This window comes from Equus asinus, chromosome 20, assembly GCF_041296235.1.
Source record: "Equus asinus isolate D_3611 breed Donkey chromosome 20, EquAss-T2T_v2, whole genome shotgun sequence".
In the NCBI taxonomy this organism is placed as follows: Eukaryota; Metazoa; Chordata; class Mammalia; order Perissodactyla; family Equidae; genus Equus; species Equus asinus.
Window position 1 is genome coordinate 39,092,047 of NC_091809.1, and position 25,643 is coordinate 39,117,689.

The window sequence follows — 25,643 nt, forward strand, 5'->3', positions numbered from 1 at the left end:
CTGAGGGCTTGAATGCTTCCTTGAAAAAAATAAAAGAAATAAGGCCTCTGAGTTTGTGCAACAGGTATTATCATTTATACATTAAACTTGAGAAGTTTTTTTTTTTTTTTCAGATTTTACTTTTTACTTTTTCTCCCCAAAGCCCCCCAGTACATAGTTGTATATTCTTTGTTGTGGGCCCTTCTAGCTGTGGCATGTGGGACGCCGCCTCAGCGTGGTTTAATGAGCAGTGCCATGTCCGCACCCAGGATCCGAACCAACGAAACACTGGGCCACCTGCAGCGGAGCGCGCAAACTCAACCACTCGGCCACGGGGCCAGCCCCATAAACTTGAGAAGTTTTAGCTGAAGAAGATAGTATTTACGATGTTATGATAGCTTTTGTTTTTTTCAAATATAATGTATCAGTCTTATTCTGTGTGGTTCTGGAGAGCAAGACAACAAAAAAACTGTTGGCTGCATGAGTATAAGAACAGATATTTACTACTAAACTATTAAGCACATGAATTATGCACCATACACTTTTCAATAAATGATTGAATGCATGCATGATAAATGAAAATCAATGGGTGAAACTTATAGGGAGGCAGATTTTTGACTCAGCTTATCTTTCTAATAATTTGAGTTACCCAAAAATTAAATGGACTATCCTTGAAAGGCAGTGAAATTCTCTATCACTAGGAGTAAAATAGGAGTTAAAGGACCATTTTTCAGGGATGTGACAGGATTTATTCATTAGATAATGGTTAGACCACATAACCTCTGAGATCTCTGAAAACTCAAGATTCTCCGGTTCTAAATCCAAGGGTCTCTATACATAGACTCGGGAGAAGTATAAATAAAATTCATGATCTCAGAGAAATCTTCAAGAGGCATGTGTTCAATGGCATGTTTATTAAACAAATGCTCACGACAGATTTTCATAACAGCAGCAAATGTTATTTCACTACATTAAATCTCACTAAGAAAAAAACGACAATCACAACAAGGTTGATGGATTTGGATTGTTTTTTTCATGTTTCCTGGGGGGCAAAACCGGTCTCCTCAGTTTTCCTCTATTTGCTGTTCTTCATGGTCATCCGATTTCATCTTCTTCACCTCTTCTCTGACTAAGTGTCCCCGGAAAGCTGCTTGGATCTTGACAGCAGCATTCTCCTCTTTATCCTTATCTTCTTCAGAAGCTTCCTTCAAGGAAAGGAGAAAAGTAAGAGACTTCTTGATGCCACAAAAATAAGTGCAAAAGTTTAATCAATTTAGGGGTGCAACAATTGAGATCTGTTGCTTCCTGAGGGAATTTTATATATTGCCATGTTGCATATGTACCAAATGGTTAATGCCAAAATAGCAGGCATTTTATGTTGTCACACTTTTATACATCTCTTCAATAAAAGATCATTGCCAACTTTTCACCCCCCAAAATAACTCCTGTTTAACAGTTTCCTGAGCAATAACATTTTGGGGAGGGAAAATAGGTAAGAATTCTTGAAGCATGGTAAAAATGTTAAGAAGAATAGTAAATGTGCTGTTTCAAACAATCATGATTACATAAAATAGATTAAAGTGTTAACTTCTTAATTTCTCAAAGATTAGCCAAAGAGAAATCCATTTAGTTTGATAGTGTCAGTTTTAATATGGTTGGTTGAATTTTTGTATATAGCTTCTTTTTTTTTAAATTTAGGTATAATTTAAGACAGTGAAATGCACAGATTTTAAGTGTATAATTCAATAGATATATAGCTTTTAATATATCTTTTTAAATCATAAAAGTGATACACACGCATTTGAAAACTTAAATATCGCTGTTAGTGAAGTTTTCTCCCACTTCCCGAATCTTACTCCTAAGAGGTAACCATTACTACGGGTTGAGTATATGTATCCTTCCAAAATTTTTCCATATACAAAGTATTCATGTGGGTATATGTATGCCTCTTTAAAAAATGAAATCATGCTAATCACAATGTTCTGCAACTACTTTTTCCAGGTAAGAATATATCTTGGTTCTCTTTTTCTATGTTATTATTCAGTATATAACTATGCCCATTCTTTTTTTTTTTTTTTATAATACCATTGCATTACATTGTACTGATGTATTTTATTTACTGAGTCCTATTGATGGACCTTTAGGTTGTTCACCCCCACCCCCTCATTACAAACAATGAGGCAAATCTAGCTCTTAAAACCTTTAAATGCAAACAGAATGGTATAAAATCCTCCGAGATGTTGCTCCACTATGGGCAAATGAATTATGCTGAAGTTGGAAATCAATGGGATCTCAATTCAAACTCACGAAAACCTGTGTACGGGCACCTATTAAAGATGTAAGAAAATGACACTCCCTTTCTTCTTCCCTGATCTCCCATTGCATGTTATGCCAATGTTAGGCTGACTGAGCTGTACTGATATAATTCTGGGATAATTTATAGAGATTATATGGAAAAGTTATGTCCCACTGGATAGGAGGTAAGGTATTCCTTGAGGGGGTGGTCCATTTTGGGTGTCAATTATTGGGTAACTAACTGGGACATTAAGACATGGAAAGGAACTCAGAAGTCTGGCCTTGAACATTGTAAAGAGTGTGTTCTTTCTCACTAGGCTTGGTCCTCTTGAGTCTGGACTACGAAGAATATAAACAGTGATATGCTGGTAAATGTTTAAAAATTGGCTCTCCAGAAAAAAAAGTCCTGATTTGTAGTATTTGCTATGGTCTTAATACTTTTACTGTGACTCATTTCAAGTTACCAAAGTGACATTACTGAACATGGGGCCGTGCAGAGATGTGCCCAATTGTCTCTTGAGAGCTGGCTGTAGCACACCACTAAATACAGCTATCTTTGAGGGTGGACCCTTCCTAAGTCTTTATTGTTTAAATGCAGACTGTCAGGCAGGAAGCCATTTTTGTAGCGGGCAATGCATGGAAGGTGAGTAAGACACATCGTGTAAACCCATTTTATTTGATTGTATGTAATTCCCTGTGAGTTTCCTTTTGTTATCTCTGAACCTTTGACACTGTGTGGTGGTGACAGCATCAATTAGTGAAAAATTTCCAATGTGGAAGGTGAACCTGAAAGATCAAGACTGGCGCTGTGAGCTCTGCCTGTTCTTCCCCTCGGTGAGATTTTTCCATCCACTGACAATCTTGGAAAATAAGATTTTATTTTTAAGGGGAAGAATGAGTTTTCCTTTATAAGAGGCATCACTAAAAATGATCCACCAGTTAATTTATCACTGATGCTAGTTATCTAGAAAGCAAAATCATAATTTTAGCAATATGGATAACAGACTAGATCCACCTTTGGAGTACAATTTTAAATTGAGTGATATCATTCTTTGTAGGAATCCAATAGTACGTGGAAACTATAACTTACCAAGGCTGTGACTGGAGTCTCCTCTTTCACAGATGTCTGCGACTTTTCTTTGCCAGGCTCACATTTCTCAGGTGATTCTTGCTCCTGGGGAGAGGGGAGAGGGCCAGATAGGCAGTGTTTCCAAAATAGTAAAGTCTTGGATCAAACTGCTTAAAGGTAATTAAATATTACTTTAAGTTATTGAGAAGTAGTGGGAATTAAATATACACTGATTTTTCAACAAGGAAAGCAGGTTGGAAAAAGAGGAAACAAATGAAAACTCTTAAGGAAATACGCATAAACAAATTTAAAGATGAAAGACTTGGTAAAAAATGATCTTTTGCTTTTGGAATGTGTGTGACATTATTTGATATTAAAAACAAACCAGTGTCTTATACTAAAAGTTGATAAGATGCTGTAAAAAACCTGAAAAAAGTATAAAAAAGAAGTGCCAGTAGTTTCTAAAATGGAAACAAAATAAATATTGTTGTGTTCCATAGTATGAAGTCAAGTTGATTTTTTAATGAAGTTTGTAGATTAAAAACTGAGTCAAACTTACTTCAAGTTTTACTGTGGGCAATGATTTAAATAGAAAAAGGAAAACTACCTCTGTCCATTTTTACATGGTTATTAAAATCTTCCTCCAAAATAGAGGCATTGCCAATTCACAACCTAGGGAAAGAGCTTCTTTAATCCATAAAAGAGAAATTTAAGGACATGTAAGCTAATCAGACAAAGTCTTTCGAATTCAAAAGAGAAGAAAAAAAAATCCTGAAATTGCTATGTGACACAAGGATTTAGCTAATCAGACAAAGTCTTTCGAATTCAAAAGAGAAGAAAAAAAAATCCTGAAATTGCTATGTGACACAAGGATTTAAAAATTATTTTTTTGATTTCAATTAAACATGAACACAGAGAATCCAGTTAAATGGAAATAAACAAAATACCCCCATATCTGGCAGACACAAATGGATGGAACTTCACTTTTAAACTCATGGAATAAGTGACAGATATTTTTCCAGGAAATTCTCCAAATCTGGTGTGGAACACCATCAAAACTTGAACTTGTTAAGTCCTTTTAATTGTAATATCTGCTGTTGCTTTGTGGCTAATGTATTATCTCAGTTGCCTGCAGTAGTGCTTCTCAGACTTTAACATATCTACAAATTACTTTGAGGATCTTGTTAAAATTCAACTTGATTTGTAGAGCTGGGGTAGGGCCTGTGACTGAATTTTCACCAAGCTTCCAGTTGACACCAATGACACTAGATCCCACACAGCCTTTCTCAACTAGTGTTCCTCATCTGAACCATACAGTACAGAATGTTTTGAGTGACTATTTTCTCAATTGTCTCAAGGGTGGTACATAACTAGAATCATTCTAGATACAAAGGAGAGACATTGATTTCTTTCATGCAATGGGTGCCTTTGGCTTAGGGTTTATATTTTGAGGAAACTTGGTTGAGAAAGGCTGGTTTTGAGAATGCTGCTAAGGAGAGGATAGGTTCAGTCTCTAAACAGATTAGTTTTACAGAGAAAACTCTATACCATTACCATCTTTAATTCTAATCAGTCTTTTGTAAGAAGTCAATGATAATGAAATAATTGGACAAATAGTGTTTTATTTTACAAAATATCATTTATTAATTCGACAAATATTATCTGCTATTGCTAAGCACTGTGATAGTCAATAAAATTTGAAGAACAAATGAGAGTGATTATTCTATAGCTTTCAAGTACATTCTTCCTGTTGATCATCTTTAAATTTGAGCTAAGTATCTGTACATGATTCAGATATTTTAGAAAAGAATTTTTTGTCAGAAAGAACAGTACAACTGAAAAAGTTTAATAAGGTATTTGTGATGCCTCTCACAATTTTCATGATTCTGGGGAGATCCCAATAATCTTTGTTTTAGCAACAGAGAGAAGAAATAACCAAATCCAGTAGCTTCACAGGACCATACCTGGAATGCATGGTTGTTATAGAAGCGGTCATCTACCTTAGCTCCCCATTCTGCTGGATCAAAGTTGGTTTCTAAATAATAAAAATATAATAATTGCAGAGTCATTTTGAATTCATTAAAGTAAATCTAGAATAGTAACACAAAAGTTTTCTTTTTCGAATCACAGGTTTTTTACTGCCAGCTGAAAATGATATTGATGTTGTACATAGCCTAGCACTGCAGAGATAACCAGTGACCAATAAATGTATGATGACAAATTACACATCAGACGAGCCTTTGAGGATATTTAGAAAGGCAGTAAAGAAATACAATTGCTGCCATCATAGAATTTATAATAAAATGGGAGAGAGTGAAACAAATGTCAATACTTAAAATATAAGTATAGCAACATATAAACATGTATTAGTAAACACAGGAAAATGTATAAAAATAAATGCTAAATAGTAAGGAAATTTGGAAAAGAGAAGGATGGGAGAGGTTTTAAAAAAATGAGACATATTATATAGCCAGTTGACATAGACAGGAAGAACTACCTATATTTAAACAGAATTTTTCTCTAACTTTTCATTATGAAGAATTTTAAATCTAGAAAGCAGAGAGACTAATACGACAAATTTCCATGTGCACATTACTCAGATTCAACAATTATAAATTGTTAAATTTATGTTTATCTTAAATTATTATAAATTATGATTTATCTTATTTTAGTTCTAATTCCAACTTTCCTGCCCTCACTTCTGATTATTTTCAAGCCAATCCCAGGCATCCTCTTACTTTATCTACAAATATTTATTTCAGTATGCATCTCTAAGATATAAAGCCACAATACCATTATCACACCTAAAAATACTAACAATTGCTTAATATGATCAGCCATCCAGATTTCCCCCACTGTCTAATACATTATTTATTTATTTATTGTTGGTTCGTTTAAATCAGGACCCAAACAATGGGGACATACAGCCTTTTGTTACATCTTTTAAATCTCTTTTAATTGAAAGCTTCCTACCTCCCACCCCGAATTTTTCCTTGCAATTTATTTGTTGAGGAAATTGAGTCATTTTTCCTTTAGAGTTTTCCACAGTTTAGATATTTCCGACTCCATTCCCATGATGATTTTCAACAAGTATCTTTGCCTTTGAATTTCCTGTGCTAGTTAGATGTATATGTTCCATCTGATTCAGGGTTTTTTTTTTGGCAAGAATACTTTATGTTTTAATTTGATCATTGCTTCTTAATTTCTGGAGTACTCAATAAAGAAAAATTTTCCTTCATCAACTACTTGGTTACCCTGAAATACAGTTCTTACAGAAAAGACAGGTTAAAGATTTGACTCTTGCCCATAACTTACCAGTTTTCAGAATAATCACTTGGTTCCTTAGGATCCTCTCAAGGAGTTTTCCTTTATTTTTTTGCTTAGGAAGATTCACCCTGAGCTAACATCTGTTGCCAGTCTTCCTCTATTCTGTATGTGAGTCACTGGTACAACGTGGCCACTAATAGAGGAGTGGTGTAAGTCTGCACCTGGGAACTGAACCTGCACAGCCAAAGTGGAGTGTGCCGAACTTAATCACTAGGCCACCAGGGCTGGCCCTGTTTTTATTTTAAAAAAATCATTTTGAACTCATGAGCATTTAACAAATTGGATGAATTTCATTCATTGCATTTATTATTCTTATTGATGCTCTAATTGTGCAAAATTGTCCAGGAGGAGCTTTCTCGGGTACTTAGATGCTCCTGAGTCCTTTGGAAATAACTCGAGTAATCTTTGATAGTTTCTTTATTTTCTGGTATGGCAAGATGTTCAGGCTCCTCTTGTATATTTCTTGCCCAGTTCATGAAATTAGCTAGTTCTCCAAGAAGCCCTGGTTCCTGGGAAATGGTGGTCAGAAGGCCACAGGTTAGGGCTTAGGTGCTCACTGGTTCTGGGTTGGTCATTATTTTGAGGCATTTTAAAAAATGTATAGAGCTAGAAAATATCTTTTTCATTTTTTCAAGAGAAAATATATCATGAGGTCACACTGATATTTTTCAATTCGAATTTAGGATTACAGGATTTTATTTACTTCTTTCGTTTTTGTACTTGTATATCATTTTTCTTACACTAAAAATCTTATTCCTAATGACAGTAGGATAGTTACTTATTTGCTATGTCCTACAATATATAAAAAATAATTTCAAAATAACTATACTATACTATTATTAACAATGACTACTGAAAACAATTTAAGAATTTTTTTTACTTCATTTTGCTTTTAGGCTATATCCATCAGGGATAGACAGTCAAATTACTGTGTTAGAAAGTCACTTGAAATAACTCCTTTCTGTGTGGTTATGCTACCCACCCAATACTAGCTGGTTCTTTTGTTTCACTTTCCTTCTAAATTTTAAAAATTGCTTAACAATGTTTAAATTTAATTCCATTTTATAACTATGTTAAACATTTATGATTTTGAATTCAGGATATATTCAGAGAAGTCTAGCTTCTACCCTGTTTCCTCCACTCTGCTCCTCCCGCTAGAGGTAAATGTAAATTTTGTAAAGATTTACTCTTCCATTTAAAAAATATAAATGAACAGCTACATATTCACATCAACACCCCCTTGTTAGATAGTTGGTAGCATACTAAACACACTTTTTTCCACCTTACTTTTTTCACTTCATCCTGAAGATCGCTCCATAGCATCATATCGAGATCTTCCTCATTCTTTTTTTTTTTTTTTTTACAGCTGCATATTATTCCATTATGTGGATGTACTCTAGTTTATTTAGGGATATTTGGTTTGTTTCCTCAAATAATGATGCAATGAAAAGAGAAGAAGTGGAATTTCTGGTGAAAGGTTAAATACATACATAATTTTGGTAGATATTGCCAAATTCCCCTTCTCACTCCAGCAACATATGAGTGCTTATTTCCTCTCTAGCCTTGCCTAGAATAAATTGGCAAATTTTTGGCTTCTTGCCAATCTGATGGGGGAGGGTGGTGGTGGTATCTGTTGCCCGTTTTTTATACAGGGTTGTTGGTTTTGTTATTTTTATTTTTTATTTTGCTGATGAAGATTAGCCCTAAGCTAACATCTGTTGCCCATCTTCGTCTTTTTCCTGAGGAAGATTAGCCATGAGCTAACATCTGTGCCTCTCTTTCCCTACTTTGTATGTGGGTCACTGCCACAGTATGGCTGATGAGTGGTGTAGGTCTGTGCCCGACCAAGATCTGAACCTGTGAACCCGGCCGCTGAAGCAGAATGTGCAGAACTTAACCACCACGCCATGGGGCCGGCTGCATTTGGTTTTTCCTTCACTGTTTTTACAAGCTCTTTATTTATTAGATTTATTAACCTGTTGTGATATAAACTGCAAATATTTTTTTCAGTTTGTTATTTGTCATTTTATTTTCCCCGTGTTGATTTTTGCCATGTGGAAGTTTACTTTTACATTGTCAATTTTATCAATCTTTTCCCTAATTGCTTTTTGGACTTTTAAAATAATTATAGCAACTTAACCAAATTCTTTTTCTCTTTCATGTTATAGAGAAACTCATCCATATTTTTTTCTACTATTTGTGTAATTTCAATTAAAAAACATTTAAATCTGCAATCAATCTGGAACTTATCCTAGTGTATGATATAAGGAATAGACCCTATTTTATCTTTTTTCATCTTTATCACACCACCATTTAATAAAAAACCCACCTTTTCCCTACTGATTTGAGATGCCACTTTCATTATATACCAACACATTTCCTATCACAAAAACCAAAATTAATACTAGTAATTACCTACGAAGAATGCCAGCAAGGAAATTCTCACATTGTGTGAGAGACTGTCCTAGAGGACTTTTTTCTTCCCTTTTGGAGAGACTAAATTGTATTACTCATATCAGTTGGATAATTCACCTTTGGTTTACATGAGTGGAAATGGGTGTGGTGCTCAAAATTTTTTGAAACAGTTTTACCCATTTTTTTTTTTTAGTTACAGAGCTAGTATTTTGAGACCATTAATCTGAATCACCAATTGCTTTAATTATCATGATCCAGTAACAATGACTCAAATGTTTTTGGAATGGGATGTTTCTGAGGTCTAAAATTAAGTAAATGACTACAGATTTTTTTATTGCAGGAATTTGTAAAATTAATGTTATAGTAACAAAATTAAATTAATGTTAATTACAATTCATCTCTTACCCTAAAGGATTTCTCTTAACAGGTTTTTTGTGGCACTTAAGTCTCAGATTGTACAATAAATATTCCACTGACTGAATATAGAAAAGACCAGCAACATTCTGGAAATTGGCAGAGATTTTGAGCTTTACCAGGGTAGGACAAAGAAGGCAAGGGGGTGGAGCTGTGCAGTGTATATGGGAGTTGTTTCAATTCAAGCCTTGGGGTAGGTTTCTTCCCTTTGTAAATTGATTTAAAATGGAATGTGGCTATTTCTAGCCACCTTTACCGCTCTGTTAGAATATCGTAATCAAACGTAATGATGACAACGGCTTATAAAAAATGGTTGTTCTAGTCAAGAATGGGTTTTTAGTAGATACTTATAGCTGTAATAATTCCAATTTTGGCCACTGGGTCAGGTCTTGATAGTCCTTGGAGATTTGGAAATTTTACTTAGGAAAGTGAAGAAACTCTGCTTTGGCTCTTAACCAAAGACTAACTGTTAGCTTGAATCTTAGTCTCTGGGCAGGATGGCACCTTGGGAGTACAGAGAAAGAATATAAACTACCTTCCCAAGGTGGAAGTTCACTTTTCAAAGCAGTTTTTCTCTGTGCCTTTATTGCAGAACAGTTTCATGTTCCCCAGCGAATACCAATGTATTTAATCTAAGGAGTGCAGAATTATTTTTTACACACTTAGAATGCTTTCAAGTAAGAAGAATCAAAATGTAAAGAAAACCACGAACTCTCCTCCTAGGAAGAACAGACAGTCAACTGCCTGAGATACACAGGAATGGCCTGCTGGAAAATGAAGAGCTCGGCTGGATATCTCTTGAGGTCCTCTTCTACCAGTGTGTCCATGACATACAACAAAGAAGGTCTGGGTAATAAACTGGTAATTTTCAATAATGTGACATAATGTGATTTAAGAGAACCTGTCAAAAAGGCACATGTTGTTTCAAATAGCACTAAGTATCATTTGAAGCTAGCTGCCTCATAAAGGCTTTCCGTGGAATAGGAGTAGTCTTAAGCAAGTTTCACCATAACCAAATGCTTAGTCTCTTACTTTTTTAAAAATGTCTATTTTAAAAAAGCTTACTCTCTCTTTTCTCTAGAAGATTCTCAAAATACGCTGCTGCAAAAGCTGGTATATTGTCCGGTTGCTCCCTCAGAATCTCGCATGTCAGCCCTTCAAGGAGATTTCCAAATCCTTGTGGAATTCGGTAGTGGGTGTTGGAGAATGGAATCGACATCTCCTTGGAAGGAACTGCCTATTGCACCTAGAGATTCATTAAAGAGTACGGTGTTTAAATTTGTCTGATTTCACTTATATAATCACAACTATGACAGCAAATTATTTCTGAGACCCAAATTTTCTGATTGTCAATTCTTTGTTCCCCAACACAACCCACGTCCATCCATTTCTTCCCAAGAATTCTGAATTCTCCATTATTAGTTAGAATATTATAAATACAGACCCATTTAATAGGACAAATCATTTTTAAAAACTTACAAAAATCACAGATTTTTCACTACAACAATAGTACTTTTTCTCTCTGTCCCTCTTCTTTCTGTCTTTAAAAGGTGAGGGTAATTTTTGATATCCCACAGGAATTGAGTGAGAATAATTGTTAAAAATTCATGATAAATTGCCAAGAAGACACTGTGTAGGGTCTAAAATTAAAAAAAAAATTACTCCTTGTTCTAGAAATTACTCTAATTTGTTGAATGAAGAAGTTTCACTCTTAGTCTTTCCTCAAAGCACCATACGCTCTGGAAGGGGCGGGGATGGGGAGGGCAAGGTCAGGATTTCGCAATCCGTCTCCAAAGCTTTAGGATTCTTGTACTTTCTGGTTTTGCCCTGACCAGGTCTTCGTTTCCCGTCTTGGAATACAAGGGCTCGATTAAATACAGCTCTCAAGCAGGGGTTGGGCCACTGAGTATGCAAACAACGCTCAGGGACCTGGCCTGGTTGTCCGAGAGGATGGTCACTGCCAAATAGGGCCGGGAGCCGTGGTAGGGGTCGAGGTGAGGGGCTAGACGGTTTGATGCGGCCCAATCCTTGGAGGTTTTCTTTTTCGAGGGAACAGGAGATGAGGTACCGAATCAGACCAGGGCTGTGAAAGGCCTGGTGAGACCCTGAACCAACCTGGGGCGTGGGGGGCGGTCAGAGGGGGACTCAGGTCTGGCGCGGGGCGGGACGTCTGGGCTTTCAGGCGCTCGCAGACGGGCTGCCTGGGCTCCCAGTCGGCCCTAGGGTTCCCGGAGTGTGTCCGGGATCCTGAGAGAGTACGAGAGGCGAGGGGAAAAAGCGAGGCCTCGGTTGTGGAGAAGAAGTGGGGTAAGCCGCCTCACCTCTTGGTTCTCTCAGAGCTGGTGCCGATGGTTCCAGTTGTTTTTCTCGTTGCTGGGTAACCGTTTTTTTTTTTCAAAATTCAACTACGGCGGCCGAGAAGCGAGGAGGAACGGCCTCGTCCGGCGGCCGCGGGCCGCTTCGCGGACTGAGCCGCCTGGGAGGGCGGAGTCCGGCCGCGCCGGCCCCGCGCAGGCCCCGCCCCCGCCTGGGTCGCGGCCCGGAATTCGGCGCTGGGGCGGTGGATCCTCGCCAGCATGGTCCCCCTGGGGCTTGTATTTGAGTTGGTGCTGCCGTTAATCCTGTGGGCCGACATAAGTGCAGGTGAGGCGGCCTGGCCCGAGCCCTGCCTGTCAGTCGGCCTGCGCGGGCTCCGAGCTCCCGCGCCCCGCTCTCAAGGTCGAGGAAGGAACCTCGGCCCGGAGCCAGGCTCTCCGAGGGGGCCTGGGCTGCAGGTGTCTGCCGGGCGGGAGCTCCGGCCGTCCGCTTCCTTCACTCTCTTCCTCCTCCGTTGGGGTGCAGCGTGTGGGGCAGCGGGAGAGTTCGGTTTCCTGCATGGCGAGGCCCAAATGTGCCCAGACCGAGGCCCCCAGGGTCTCTGAATGACTGCAGGGGAGCTCGGCGGGGAGGGGCGAAGCTAGTTGGGTAATATTTGGAAACAGATGGCTGAGTCATCGGAAACATTTCAGTTCTGCCCCCTCAGGGGTACCCTTGGGGAGGGTTTGCTTCAGGCTGGGTTCCTTGGGGGAATTAAATTTCACTAGTTTAAGTGGTGATTAGGGCTAAGAAATACAACCCCCTCACTAGCTCAGAATATTGAAGGCTCAGCTTTGATTTCTGGTGTGGCTTACAGATACTGGTGGTGGGGAAAAAGGCATAGATAGCCCTGGGGAGGAGAGTGACTCATTTTGACGATTGTGCAGGTCAGATCCTCTCTTTTGACCCTAGGCTGGACACTGGGTTACAACCATGGAGAAAGCGGAACATGAAACCTCTCTGCTAATGCAAAGTAAAGTGATAATGCTGGACCTGTTTTTTTCCTTCACACCACTCAAGTAGTGGACCCCAGCATCCCTGTTAAGAAGTGAAAGTTGAGGTGGAGAACGGACAGAATGCAGAAAAATGCTGCACTACCTGTGAACCCAAAAAGTACCCAGATTCAGACAAGCTGCGGCCCAGAAGTGGTTTTTCAGGGTTTAACAAAAGTGTAAACTAGCAGCGCTTGTCGTTTCCTGACTCTCATCCCCACTCAGTGACCTTTGAGTCAAGCATATGAGGTTGGGAGAAAGTAGAGAGTAGGGCCATAGTTTTACTAGTTTCTCTGTTAAAGGCTAACTTTAATATCAATATTTTATCTTTGACTTTTGGTCATATTCTTACTTAGCTTTCATGGACATTGACTATATTTTTCATTCATTAGTGCTCTAAATTTTCCTTCCTTCTTATTTTGTTGCATATCCTGAGATCTTTCCTTCAGATCATCCCCCCTGTGCTCATGTTTATCATGTAATATTTGAAAAGTACTAAAATATGTGTAGCTATGGGAGCCAGCCCGGTCGCGCAGCAGTTAAGTTTGGACGTTCTGCTTCGGCGCCTGGGGTTCAGCGGTTCGGATCCCAGGTGCCGACATGGTACTGCTTGGCAAGCCATGCTGTGGCAGGCGTCCCACGTATAAAGTAGAGGAAGATGGGCACGGATGTTAGCTCAGGGCCAGTCTTCCTCAGCAAAAAGAGGATGATTGGCAGCAGACGTTAGCTCAGGGCTGATCTTCCTCCAAAAAAAAAAAAAAATGTAGCAATGAAACAATCAAATAAACACCCATGGGCACTTCACCCAACTTAACTAGAACATTGCCTGTTTTACTGGATGTTCCTCCCCAGTGCACCCGCCATTTCCTCATCAGAGGTAACCACTGTCCTAATTTTGTCAGTCTACTTTTAATGACTACTTTTAACTTCCCCAGAACACTAATTCCTGTTTTCCTACTCCAACACCCAAATGAAGGGAAAATTGAAGACCTAAAAAATATTCAAATGTTAAGAGTCTTGTATTTGACAAAAACAGTGAGCAGTCCCGCCTCCTTTCTTGTTCTCCTGTTGTCCATTTCTCAATTCCTTGGTAATGTTCCACTGTCTACTCTTATCACCTTGGACTGTGAGCTTTATAAGGACAGGGAATATGACTTTTCTTTGATTTACCACCAGTATCTAACTGTGACAGACTGGAAATTGCAATAATTTTGGAATCAGGTGGTGTGGTTTCTAGGCGTGTCATAAACCTATCTGTGTGATTTGAGACCAGTCAAAGAAGTTTAATGTCTGCAACGTGTTTAACACTGTGCCTGCCACAAGTAAGCTTCCCAGTAGAATGTAAGCTCCCTGTTGGCAAGGATTTTTGTCTGTTTTCTTTTTGTTTTTCTTTCACTGTTATTTCCTCAGTGCTTAAAATGGTGCCTGGCACATAGTAGGCGCCAATAAATATTTGTTGAATTAATTAATGAATATGCAAGCTATTTAATAAAATTACCTAATCTACTTGGGTCTCAGTCTATTGATCAGCAAATAACATGATTATACCTCAGGGTGTGAAAAAGATCTTTTCCACCGCTAAAATTCTCTAATTCAGAATACAGCCACGCACAAAGAGGTTTGGTAAATGTGTGTTGCTGAAAACAGACTGACTTGGAAAGGTATTTCCCCCAGCCTATGAAACTGGCTGTACAGGTCTCTTTGAGCCCCTCACTTGCACTGGCTCATATGCAAGCGGCAGGCAGTTTTCTTCACTCCATTGCCCTACCCCCTCCCTCTCTCTGCTTAGCTCTTAGGCCTTTGGTTTTTGGTTTTTGTTCCATATGAAGCACCTACCCAAGACTAGGCCCTCCCACACATGTGCCTCTTCTTTTCCCTCTAGCAGGCTGCCAATGTGCTTATGCAATCCTGGGGTGTTATAGTCTCTTCTTAGAGCATTTTGCTCATGGTAGCTGTGCCTCTCAAGCCCTGGGGGCCTTCTGGATGATCTTTGATTGTCACGTAGGTTTTATGATGGAACTAACTCATAAGAGAGAGCTGAGGATGTTTAGGGACTGGGCTGTTATTTGAAGCAGTAGGACAGATAAGCCCCGGGGTCTGTGTAGGAGACCCCATTAGCTATGCTGCCCTGTTAAGTATAGCCTAAGGGGCTGTCATCACTTGTATCTTGCAGGGAGGAAAATGTCAACCTTGTTAGTTCTAATTCTCTTTCCTGCCTGTAATTTTTGTTTAAAACCCTTAAAAAAATCTTAATTTTGCTAATTATTTTCTTCTAAGGATTTTTGTCTGTTTTGTTCAGACAAATTGGGATGTAACTTAAGTTTTTTTTTCTTTGTTGAGTTTTGATGAGGAACTCACTGAGATAATTTGGATAGATGCTTGTTATTAATAAAATACTTCAGATAGGCTGGATGTTAAAAATAGGAATGATCTCATTAAGGTGAGTTCTTATTCAGTCTTGTTAGTGACTCTCTAGAATAGAATCCACAGTTTCAAGTGTTCTTCCTCTTGTTCTTTTTGAATAATTTCGCTTGTGAAATGGGTAACATTGCAACGAAAGACCTTTGTTCAGATATTTTGACCTTCTGTCACTCACTGACCTCAGTTTTTGTGTCTTAGTTTATCTGAATTTACCTTAGAAAGAAGCAGACTTGTCACAGATATTCATAAATGCTCATTTAGAATTTTCGATGGGTTCTCAAAAAACCACAATAAGGGGAATTATTTGAGGGGAATTGACACTGGTAGGAAAGAGAGGGGGAGATGAAGAATGGGGAAAAGATTAGAGAAGGCTGTATTGGAGAGAGGCAGGCTTCTTTATTCCCAGCTACGAGAAGTAGGTGTGGTAATGGAAGTTAGGGGAAGGAAATGGCTTATTTTTCTCATAAATACCATCTGTGGTGTGCAAAAAAGGAGCATTTTAGTGATTTGGGGGAAAGAGTTAAACCTTAGGCCAACCCTGAAAGCAAAGGAAGGTTAAGAGCTCTGAATGGGAGGAGGCTTATGGCACATTGGTTACCCCAGGCTCTTTGAGTTTTCCTTATTCGTCATCTTGTACCATGATGCATATTGTTGGAAACTGTTCTTGTTATGTTGCTTACCTAATTAGGAGAAACAAGATCTAGTTTTAGAAGATTAAAAGGACTGGTTATTCAAATTCTCTTGTATAAAGACTGTCTGTTCCTTGCAGTTTAACCAGATTCAATTGGTGACGAATCTCTCCAATGATGTTCTTCTAAATTTTTTAGGTGTTGGTTTTCGCTTTGCTTCGTACATCCATGATTACATGGTGCTGCAGAAGGAGCCTGCAGGGGCAGTGATCTGGGGCTATGGCGTATCTGGAGCCACAGTGACAGTGACTCTGTGGCAAGATCAGGAAACCATCATGAAGAAAGTGACCAGTGTGAAAGGTAAGGCAGCCCATCCTCTGTTCAGCTTTTGTCGTCTTCTGCCACCTGCTGGATTATCTGAAAATGAATGCTCATGCTCCAGCTCAGGTCATCCATCCATCCATCCATCCATCCATCCATAAAAGTTATTTGAGTATTTACCATGTGCTAGGCACTGAGGACACACACACAAAATAAGACTGAGTCAAAGTCCCTGTCCTTAAGGAGCTCATGGAATGATGGAAATAGACACCAAGTCGTACAGTGCACTGTGATAAATGCTATGATGAAGGTGTATATGGGGTGTCATGGGATACAGAAGAGAAACAGCTAACTCCGATTGGATGGTAAGGGAAGGTTTCCACAGAAAGTTATGTTTGAACTGAATCATATTTAAAGGAGAGGCAGTATGGAGGAGAGATTAAGAACGTAGGCTCTGAAATTCACTGTCTGGGTTTAGGTCTTGACTCTGTCAACTAATGGGTATATAACCTTGGACATGTTATTTAACATCTCTGTGTCACAATTTCTTTATTCGTAAAGTGGAGATAATAATATTTAGGATTATTGTGAGGATTAAATATATGTAACATATTTAACATATGTAAAATACTTAGAACAGTACCTGGCACACAGTAAGTACTAAATAAGTGTTAGCTGTCATTGTTATTGTTATTATTATTATAATATTTAGTCAGTCATTCAAATATTTATTGAGTGCCAACTATATGCCAGATAATGTGCTAGTACTGGTGATACAGTGATGAGCAAAACATTATGTGGTCTCTCCCCTATTGAAGCTTATAGGTTAGAGGAGGAGACAGAATATTAATAAGCAATTACAGTTAACTGTGGTAAATGTCATAATGGGGAAGTACAGGGTGCTATGGGAGTACTTGGGAGGGATAATTAACTTAGTCTGAGTTTTATATTGAAAGATGAGTACGGCAAACCCGGTAGAGGGAAGAGCCTGGCAAAGGCAGGGGACATGAGTTAGCATGATCATTGGAGAAATGGCAAGCAGGTTGGTTTTTCTGGAACACTGGGGTATGTGACTGGTGGTGGATGATCTGAGATAAGGTTGGAGATGTAGGGGGGCTTGTTTGTCTTTGCTAAGGAGTGTATACTCTGTTTTGGATCAATGGATTTTAAGCAGCAAAATAACACAATCAGATTTGTATTTTCTAGAGATTACTCTGGCAGCACTGTGGAAGATGGGTTGGAGATCAATAAGACTAGAGGTGGTAGGACCTGTTAGCAGGCTATTATTGATATTCAGGCAATAGACAGTGAAGAGTTGACCCAAGATAGTGGCTGTGATGATGTTCAAGAAGGTGAGAATTAGCAGTCTTCATGAGCAGAGAGGTCTGTCTAGAAGAGATAAAGGTGTATAAGAGAGTGTGTGGAGGAGCAAAGCTAGAAGTTATGGGATGCAGGAAGGCATACTCAGGGCTGGGTCAAGTGGAGACCTGATTATATCTTAGTTAGAGGTAGCTACGCAGCTGTGGGATACTGAAGTGAGAGGCAGGCAGGTGAGGAGGCTGCTCTGAAGGGTGGCGGAGTTAATGTGGGAGTTGGTGGTTTGAGCAGTGACTTGAATACATATGTGACGGAGAAGCTTGTGGAAATTTTATTGGCCCCTGAAAACCAGGGTGGCCTAATTAGTCTTGTCAATATACGGTACTGATATCCAATCCAGAGTGATCCAGACCTTGCTGCAGGCTCTTCATAATTCATTTCCATTCAACAGGCATTTTAAAATACTATGTACCCGGCATAAATGCAAGGTAAGTGTTTCTAGTTCTTGGATTTTAAGACTTTTTCAGGTAAGAGTGTTACTTGGTGAAACTAAGAGACTCGAAAGGGAAGCTTAAACTGATTGAGAAGTTGTTCTCTTTTAGATTTAAATGCTGTTAGTGACTTGTAGAATGTACTGAAGATGAAGAATTCAGGAGACTAGCAGTGCTTTCCTTTTGTGTCCTGTCCATTTTAGAAATTAGCAGCACAGAGTACAAGTAGTGGTGCTCTCAGTAACGGTGATGATTTAGAAATCCAAGGAAGTGCATAGTGTAAAAATAAGAAATAGGATTTCCTTGGTGCTAATAGTTAACATTACCAATAAATATTTAGAAAACAGAGACTACATAGTACTGTAGAGATAGAATAGAAAGCACCTAATATATAGCATTTCAGTTTGAAAACATAATCTTATTCATTACTTTTAGTTTTGCTCCCTATCATGGCTATTTCAGGACCAATATTTGGAGTAGCCAGAGATGAGGCAGGAAGGTAGGTGGTGACAAGAAGGAATAAAAAGTATGAATTAGAGAATGGGCCTCTCTCTTCCTTTACAGTGATAGTGAACTTGCTCACTTAGAGTTCAATTCTATAAATGTCGATTGAGGGCTGTCTATGTATAAAACACTGAGCTAGGAACCCTAGAGAATACAAAGAAGAATACAAACAGTGCCCGTCCTCCAGGAGCTCACTGTCTCATGCTGTCCTTTCACATTTTGTAGTTTAGGGTCAAGTCATACCTCAGTTGCTTCACTGCAAAGTGATGCATCATTTGGAGTTAAAATATCCAGCAGCAACTTAAGGGAACCAAGTGATTCATGGACTATTGATGGCAGTTTCACAGGAAAAGGGGTTGTTGTTATTGGTGGTGGGGGGGTGTAGATCTATTTAGTAGGCTCTTCACATTTGCTTGGTAGAGAAGAAAGGTATTTCAGTTTATATAAAGCTGCAAGCCTACTTCAATGGGCATCTTGTTCTGTCCTGCCCGTAAAGTACAATGGATAAAGTGTTACTTGGAATGAAGGAGGTAGACGTATAGGAAATTTCATAAGGCAGAAAAGAAAATGTTCCTCAAAGGAGACACTACAGGGTACGTTGAAAGGTTGACTTCTGTTTAAATTTTGATGAGGACTCTGGGATTTTCAGCCAGACTACCTCAATTTGCCACTGTCTATCTCTATTAATATTTAAGTTATTACCTAGAATCCCTTAGATGCCCACAGCAAAGTGGAATTAAACAACAAAAAAGTTTTGTCCAGCAGACTGACGCTTAAGCATTGGGAAAATTAAAGCCTGAGGGATGCTTGGGAATACGGTCAGGGACTGGGCCCGTTCGAGCCATGTTGTCAAATGAGTCGTCATGATTCTTTCAGACACCAGGAATAAAATTGGGGAGAATAGGGTATATCTTCTCACATGGTGGATACATATATAGGTGATAAAATGAGGGTGGGTCTGCCTGAATTTATCATGATTGAGGTAAATAGATATATTTTCTCTAACTTAGAAAAACACAAAAAGCCTAAAGCTCTTAGAAAAATAAAAAGCTCCTGGTTGCAGTGTTAGCATGCATACTAGTTTTCTATGCTACATAATAAATTACCACAAACTTAGGTGCCTAAAACAACACACTTCTACTATCTCACAATTTGTGTAGGTCTGAAGCCTGGCCGTCATTTAGCTGAGGTCTCTGCTAAATGTCTCTGGGGTCTTTCTCAGTGGAGGTATTGGCCAGGCTGTGTTCTCATCTGGCAGCTCAGCTAGGGATGATCTACTTCCAAGGTCCCTTCGGTTGCTGGCAGATTCGTTTCCTTGTGCCTGTAGAATTCATGGCAGCGTCTCTGCTGCTTCAAATCTCTGAGCTCTAGACCTTCTTTTTTTTTTTTTAAAGATTTTATTTTTTTCCTTTTTCTCCCCAAACCCCCCTGGTACATAGTTGTATATTCTTCGTTGTGGGCCCTTCTAGTTGTGGCATGTGGGACGCTGCCTCAGCGTGGTTTGATGAGCAGTGCCATGTCCGCGCCCAGGATTCGAACCAACGAAACACTGGGCCGCCTGCAGCAGAGCGCGCGAACTTAACCACTCGGCCACGGGGCCAGCCCCAGCTCTAGACCTTCTTTTAAACAGCTTACCTTGTTAGGTCAGGCCCACCCAGGATAATCTCCCTTTTTATGAACTTAAAGATAACTGATTAGGGACTTTAATTCCATCTGCAAAACTCCTTCATCTTTTTTGTATAATGTAACCCAATGACAAGAATGACGTCTCATCCTCTCTGTCAGTTTCTGTTGGTTGGAAGCAAATCACAGATTCTGCCTGCACTTGAGGGGTGGGCATTACACAAGGGTGTGACCTATTGGGGGTCACCTTGGCGTATGTCTGCCACAGAATGCTATAGTTTAAGAAACTTGCACAAACAGTTTTATTGATAGAAAAGTATTTTAGGTTTTCTTGGTTTTACATTAATATTTGGTGGTGATAGAGATGAACTTTATACAGAATAAATGCAGATTGGGGAGGGGCAGTTTAGGCAGTAAGAAATTCTTTACCTCCAAGTCACTTCCACAAATTACTGAACCAGTTCGCAGCTGTGAAGTGCCAGGGTTCTGTAGGGGAAGAAGTGAACAGGGCTGCTTCTTTTAGCTTTAGGTTTTTCCTCTTGGGAAGGGAAAGATCGTGGATAATTTTCCTTTTTCTCTTCTTGGCATCTGAGATTTGGCACAATAACCTGAAAAATAGTTAACATCTGATGTGAATAGCAATAGGAAAAAAGCAAGAAAGCTCTTTACGACCAATCCTGTCTCTAGACAAATTATCTTAATTTTTTCCCTTTGATTGTTCTTCCCATTTTGAGGTGGAGGTTGGTCAGGGAGGTGGAGAGAAAATGGTGAGAGTTCTTTATTTATGCCCTTGGCTGGAATATGAAGAGAAGAGAGACAGTAAGAAATAGGCCACCAGATATGCTAAGCATTAGACACGAAAACGCAACGCCCCAGTCAGTTTTCATGGCTTTCTTGTCAGTGTAACCCAGGGCTGCTGTCTGCTTGATGGAGTGCTTGGCACACAGTAGGCACTCTAAGTAGCTGTATAATGAAGGAGAGAAATGAATCTTCCTAGATGGGAGGAGAAGGAATGTGAGGAAGCAGAGATTTGAATGCAACAAAAATGAGAATTTACAGAAACCTGGGCCTGGATTGGTAAGAGAGGTTACAAGATAGCAAGTGACTAGGGCCCAGAAGAAGGAACCAGAGCAACTGTTGCTTGGAAAGCCCAGCATCAGTAGAAAACCAGCTGGATGGTGAACTTCAACTCTTTGTGGTTGGTGACTCAATTTTATTATTTGGTGAGTCAACACAGTTTCTAAAAACTATAATGGTCTTCACTGGCCTGTGGTGAGCTCCACTTTAACCAGTTAATCCTAATCTGACAGGCCAAGGACTTGTGAGATGTGGTGGCCATTGCCTTTATAATCCTGTCCTTGCCTTTTGTCTAAGAAACAGTCTTCACAGGGGCTGCTCTACTTTGTATGTATTTACAAGGGAGTAAATCCTCATTCTTTTAAATGAGTTGTTTCTGAGTTAGTTTGACCATTAGTGACTTCTCTGTGGTGGATCTTGTTTCCCCTGCCTTGCCTGGCAGTTCACTTCTCTTAGTACCCATTATTGTGTTGGAGTTTATTTTTCTTTTATCAAGTGGGAGAGGAAAAAAGCTAGAAACTGAAAGAACTTGAGGACTATCACAGAAGGAAGTTCTCCAAGGTCTTTGTGGAAGTTGAGAGATTTCCTTGTGAGACCAGTTCTTCGAAATAAGGCTCAGGTCTTGATGCCTGGTTCTCTTCAGATGCTTTAGGCCCTAGAGGTTGCTCATTGTCTGGCTACAGTAGGATGGTTTTGCCATGGTTTGCCCAAATGTCTCCCCCTTCCCTTGTTGTCTTTCTATTGCTGGGCAGCAAAATTTTTTTAAGCTCTGGTGAAGGTAGTTTTCTTCACCAGCCTTATTGCCTGGATTGAGACTAAGTGTAAATATCTAATTAATAGCAGTGACCAGGAATAGATTGTACAGTAGTCGAAGGCTAAAAAATGGTTCTGTCCTAGGTTTTCTGTAGGTTGACCTCATCACTAATAATGAGTAATGTTGGTGGCAGGAGGACAGAGCTCCAGTAAGATATGTCAGTGCAAGAAGCCTGGAAAGACCTTGGCAAGAGTGTAGTGGGGACAGATTGGAGTGTCTGCCTGCTCAGAAGTGAGCCATACGGAGCACATCACACCTGTCCGACACAATCTGTACTAGCTGCCCACTGTTTCCAAAACAGTGGTTTTTCTGCTTTAGGTGAATTATACATTTAATATGTCGATGTCTGGCTATTAGTGGTATAAAAACACTAGTGAGCATTTGGTCCTGGGCTTAATTGACCTCTTAGGCATGGGAGTAGCAAGCTTAGTCAGTTGTGCTTTTGAGAGGAGCAAACATGCACCCTTTCACTGATGCCTGGAGGGTTTTGGACATTTTCCCCAAGACTCTGAGCAGTCCTTTATGGTTTGAGCTTTTACTAATCTCCAATCGTGCATTGAGACTTCTCATGCTTTTGCTTAGCTCTTGCTGAGTAGAAAGAACTTAGCACAGTGTCTGCCACATAGTAGGCACTTGGACAGTATTTTTATAATTATTCTTTACAGGTTGGTATAATAACTTTAGGATGCTCCATTTCCAGTTCTTACCACTCTTTCCCTTTGAACTTACATTGATCTGGTGGGCACAAATTATAAATCAGTTCGTATTCTTCAGCATTATACCAAGAATATTTATTTTAAAGTGATCGTTTATCTGTTTAGTCTCTTTTCTCACTCTTGTTTCTTCAACTTTGTTCATGTTGTTTGGTTTTCCTATGCATAATTTTGCCATTTTCAAGATATCTTTCTTAAGTTTCCAAGTGTGATGTTGGCAGCGGTGGTGGGGTGAGTGGGTGAGAGGTAGGAAGGTGGTAGGGAGGTGGTTCCTAAGGAATATGCTATGAATTTCTGAAATAGGGTCTTGGATAACTTTTCATCTCCCTAATTGAGTTCGAAAACCTTAAGTCTGGTGAATAACTCTGTGAAAATAATTAATTGGGCAAGCCTAAATGTCTTCTTTGTAGAGGTTAATTTATATACCTCCCACTACTTCTTTATGTGTCACTTTCCACTCACCTGGTTAACTGTTGATAGAACCCAGAACCACTAGTAGTATTAATCTTGGTAGCACTATGGGGAGGAGGTGGGGGGATTGATAACAAGGATGATACCATCAGTGAGGCGAAGTTTCAGATCATGGATGATTATCTCTAACCTGTGCTCACATTTGATCAGATAATCACAAGTTAGTTTGGGGCACTATGTAAATCTATTAGATTATGATTATGTTAACAGTGACTGTTCAAGAGTATAATAAGAATTTCTATTTTATGTTTTTTATTAAACTCTCCTGAATTTTAATCTCCATGTATTTTTGTCTATCCTCTTTTAGGATTATAACTGTTAACTTATTTTTCCTGTAAATGCTTCAGTTAAAAGTAAGGAGGGATTGGTACAGATTAAGGATAGAAATGGTGCTGCTTTTATTATTTCTATTCACTTGTCTGAGATTTGGCCAATCTTTATAGCTTTGAATTCAGTTCATCACAGAGGCTTGGAATAGCCACAAGTGAGTATGATGCATGACAGGATTGGGCTTTAATTTCATTTTAATTAATTGATTGATTAATTCCATGGAGCCTTGTTGTTATTTCAGCACACTCTAATAGCTGGATGGTGGTACTGGATCCGATGAAGCCTGGTGGACCTTATAAAATGATGGCACAGCAGACTTTTGGGACAATGAACTTCACCCTGAGCGTTCATGATGTCTTATTTGGAGATGTCTGGCTTTGCAGTGGGCAAAGTAACATGCAGATGACGGTTTCCCAGGTAATTTGCAGAGTGTCAGCCAATACGTAATGATGATGATGATAAAGAGGAAAAAGGGGGCCAGCCTGGTGGCGCAGTGGTTAAGTGTGCACGTTCTGCTTCGGCAGCCTGGGGTTCACTGGTGCGGATCCTGGGTGTGGACATGGCACTGCTTGGCAAGCCGTGCTGTGGTAGGCGTCCCACATATAAAGTAGAGAAAGATGGGCATGGATGTTAGCTCAGGGCCAGTCTTCCTTGGCAAAAAGAGGAGGATTGGCAGCAGATGTTATCTCAGGGCTAATCTTCCTCAAAAAAAAAAAAAAAACAGGAAGAAGAAGCTGGGTAAAGAGGAGAAGGAGGTAGAAATCTTCTTTTTTACCGTGTGCCAAGATCTCTTCTAAGTACTTTGGATGTATTAATTTGATTTAACAGCTTTATGAGGTAAGAACTGTTACTCACATCTCACAGATGAGGAAACTGGCCCATGACGTTAGATTACCCACCTAAGGTCATGCAGTTAATAGTGGAGCTAATGTGACTCCAGAGCCTGCTTTCCTGATCACGGCTAGTGTACTTAAGTGTGCCAGGCACTGTTTTCTCACTTTTTTTCTTACTTTTGTTTTAATGCTGAGCAGCTAATATACTATGTGTCTTTTGTTGTCATGGAGATTAAAAAATTGAGACTGAGTGTTAGTCATCCAACTAGTATGACTTCTAGCAAATCACTTGGTATTCCTGAGACTTTGTTATTAAAACATGCTTTAAAAAAATTATGGTTAAAATGAATATAACAAAATATTTATCATTTTATCCATTGGTAAGTGTGCAATTCAGTGGCATTAAATATATTTGCAATGCCCTGTGTACTCATCACCACTAACTATATTCAGAAGTTTTTCATCATCCCCAACATAAATTGTACGCATTAGACAGTAACTCCCCCTTTTCCCCTTCTTCCAGCCTCTGCTAACCCCTGTTCTGCTTTCTATTGTAGCATATATCAAAATTGTATTCCTTTTAATGGCTGAATTGTATTCTATTGCATATACCACATTTTGTTTATCCATTTATCTGTTGGTGGACACCTGGGTTGTTTCTAACTTTTAGCTATTATGAATAATGCTTCTATGGACATTGGTGTACAGATAACTGTTCTAGTCCTTGCTTTCAATGCTTTTGGGTATATACCTATGAGTAGACTTTCTGGGTCATCTGTGAGTTCTATTTTTAACTTTTGAGTAACCACCAAACCATTTTCCACAGTGGCTGTACCAATTTATATTTCTCCCAGTAACGTGCAAAGGTTCCAGTTTCTCTACGTACTCACTAACGTGTGTTACTTATTTTTTTCTTTTTGTTAAAGCCATCCTAATAGGTGTGAAGTGGTATGTCATTGTGGTCTTGATTTGCATTTCCCTAATGACTAATGATGTTAGGTATTATTTTGTGTGCTTATTGGCCATTTGTATATTTTCTTTGGGGAAATGTCTGTCCAAGTTCTTTGCCCATTTTTGAATTGAATTGTTTGTTGTTGAATTGTAGGAATTCTTTATATATTCTAGATATTAATTGCTTGTCAGATATATGATTTGCAAATATTTTCTCCTATTCTCTAGGCTGTTTTTTCACTTTCTTGATAGTATACTTTGATACACAAAAGTTCTTAATTTTGATGAAGTACAGTTTATCT

General features: G+C 39.1%; 2 protein-coding genes across 2 annotated transcripts in view; one reads left to right on the forward strand and one right to left on the reverse strand.

Annotated features, from left to right (window-relative positions):
- Positions 1 to 874: 874 nt before the first annotated feature.
- SPA17 (sperm autoantigenic protein 17) lies at positions 875 to 11,958 on the reverse strand. The gene is made up of 5 exons (XM_014848539.3): positions 11,821 to 11,958; positions 10,565 to 10,745; positions 5,308 to 5,378; positions 3,365 to 3,448; positions 875 to 1,184 (listed from the first exon to the last, which is right to left on the reverse strand). Exons 2-5 carry the CDS (start codon positions 10,716 to 10,718, stop codon positions 1,044 to 1,046), a joined length of 450 nt encoding a protein of 149 aa, XP_014704025.2. The 5' UTR covers positions 10,719 to 10,745; positions 11,821 to 11,958; the 3' UTR covers positions 875 to 1,043.
- A 53-nt stretch (positions 11,959 to 12,011) lies between these two features.
- SIAE (sialic acid acetylesterase) overlaps positions 12,012 to 25,643 on the forward strand; it is a 36,705-nt gene continuing 23,073 nt past the window's right edge. The window contains exons 1-3 of the mRNA XM_014848537.3: positions 12,012 to 12,142; positions 16,095 to 16,256; positions 23,799 to 23,974. Of these exons, the coding sequence (XP_014704023.1) occupies positions 12,076 to 12,142; positions 16,095 to 16,256; positions 23,799 to 23,974 (405 nt within the window). The 5' untranslated portion in view covers positions 12,012 to 12,075. The remainder of the gene's footprint in view (positions 12,143 to 16,094; positions 16,257 to 23,798; positions 23,975 to 25,643) is intronic.

Excerpts from the sequence above, each read along its gene's own strand:
- SPA17 (XM_014848539.3), bottom strand. The coding sequence starts at position 10,718 with ATGTCGATTCCATTCTCCAACACCCACTACCGAATTCCACAAGGATTT. Across the intron at positions 3,449-5,307 it reads ATAACAACCATGCATTCCAG|GAGCAAGAATCACCTGAGAA; the intron begins GTATGGTCCTGT and ends CCCTCTCCCCAG. Across the intron at positions 1,185-3,364 it reads AGACTCCAGTCACAGCCTTG|GAAGCTTCTGAAGAAGATAA; the intron begins GTAAGTTATAGT and ends CTTTCCTTGAAG.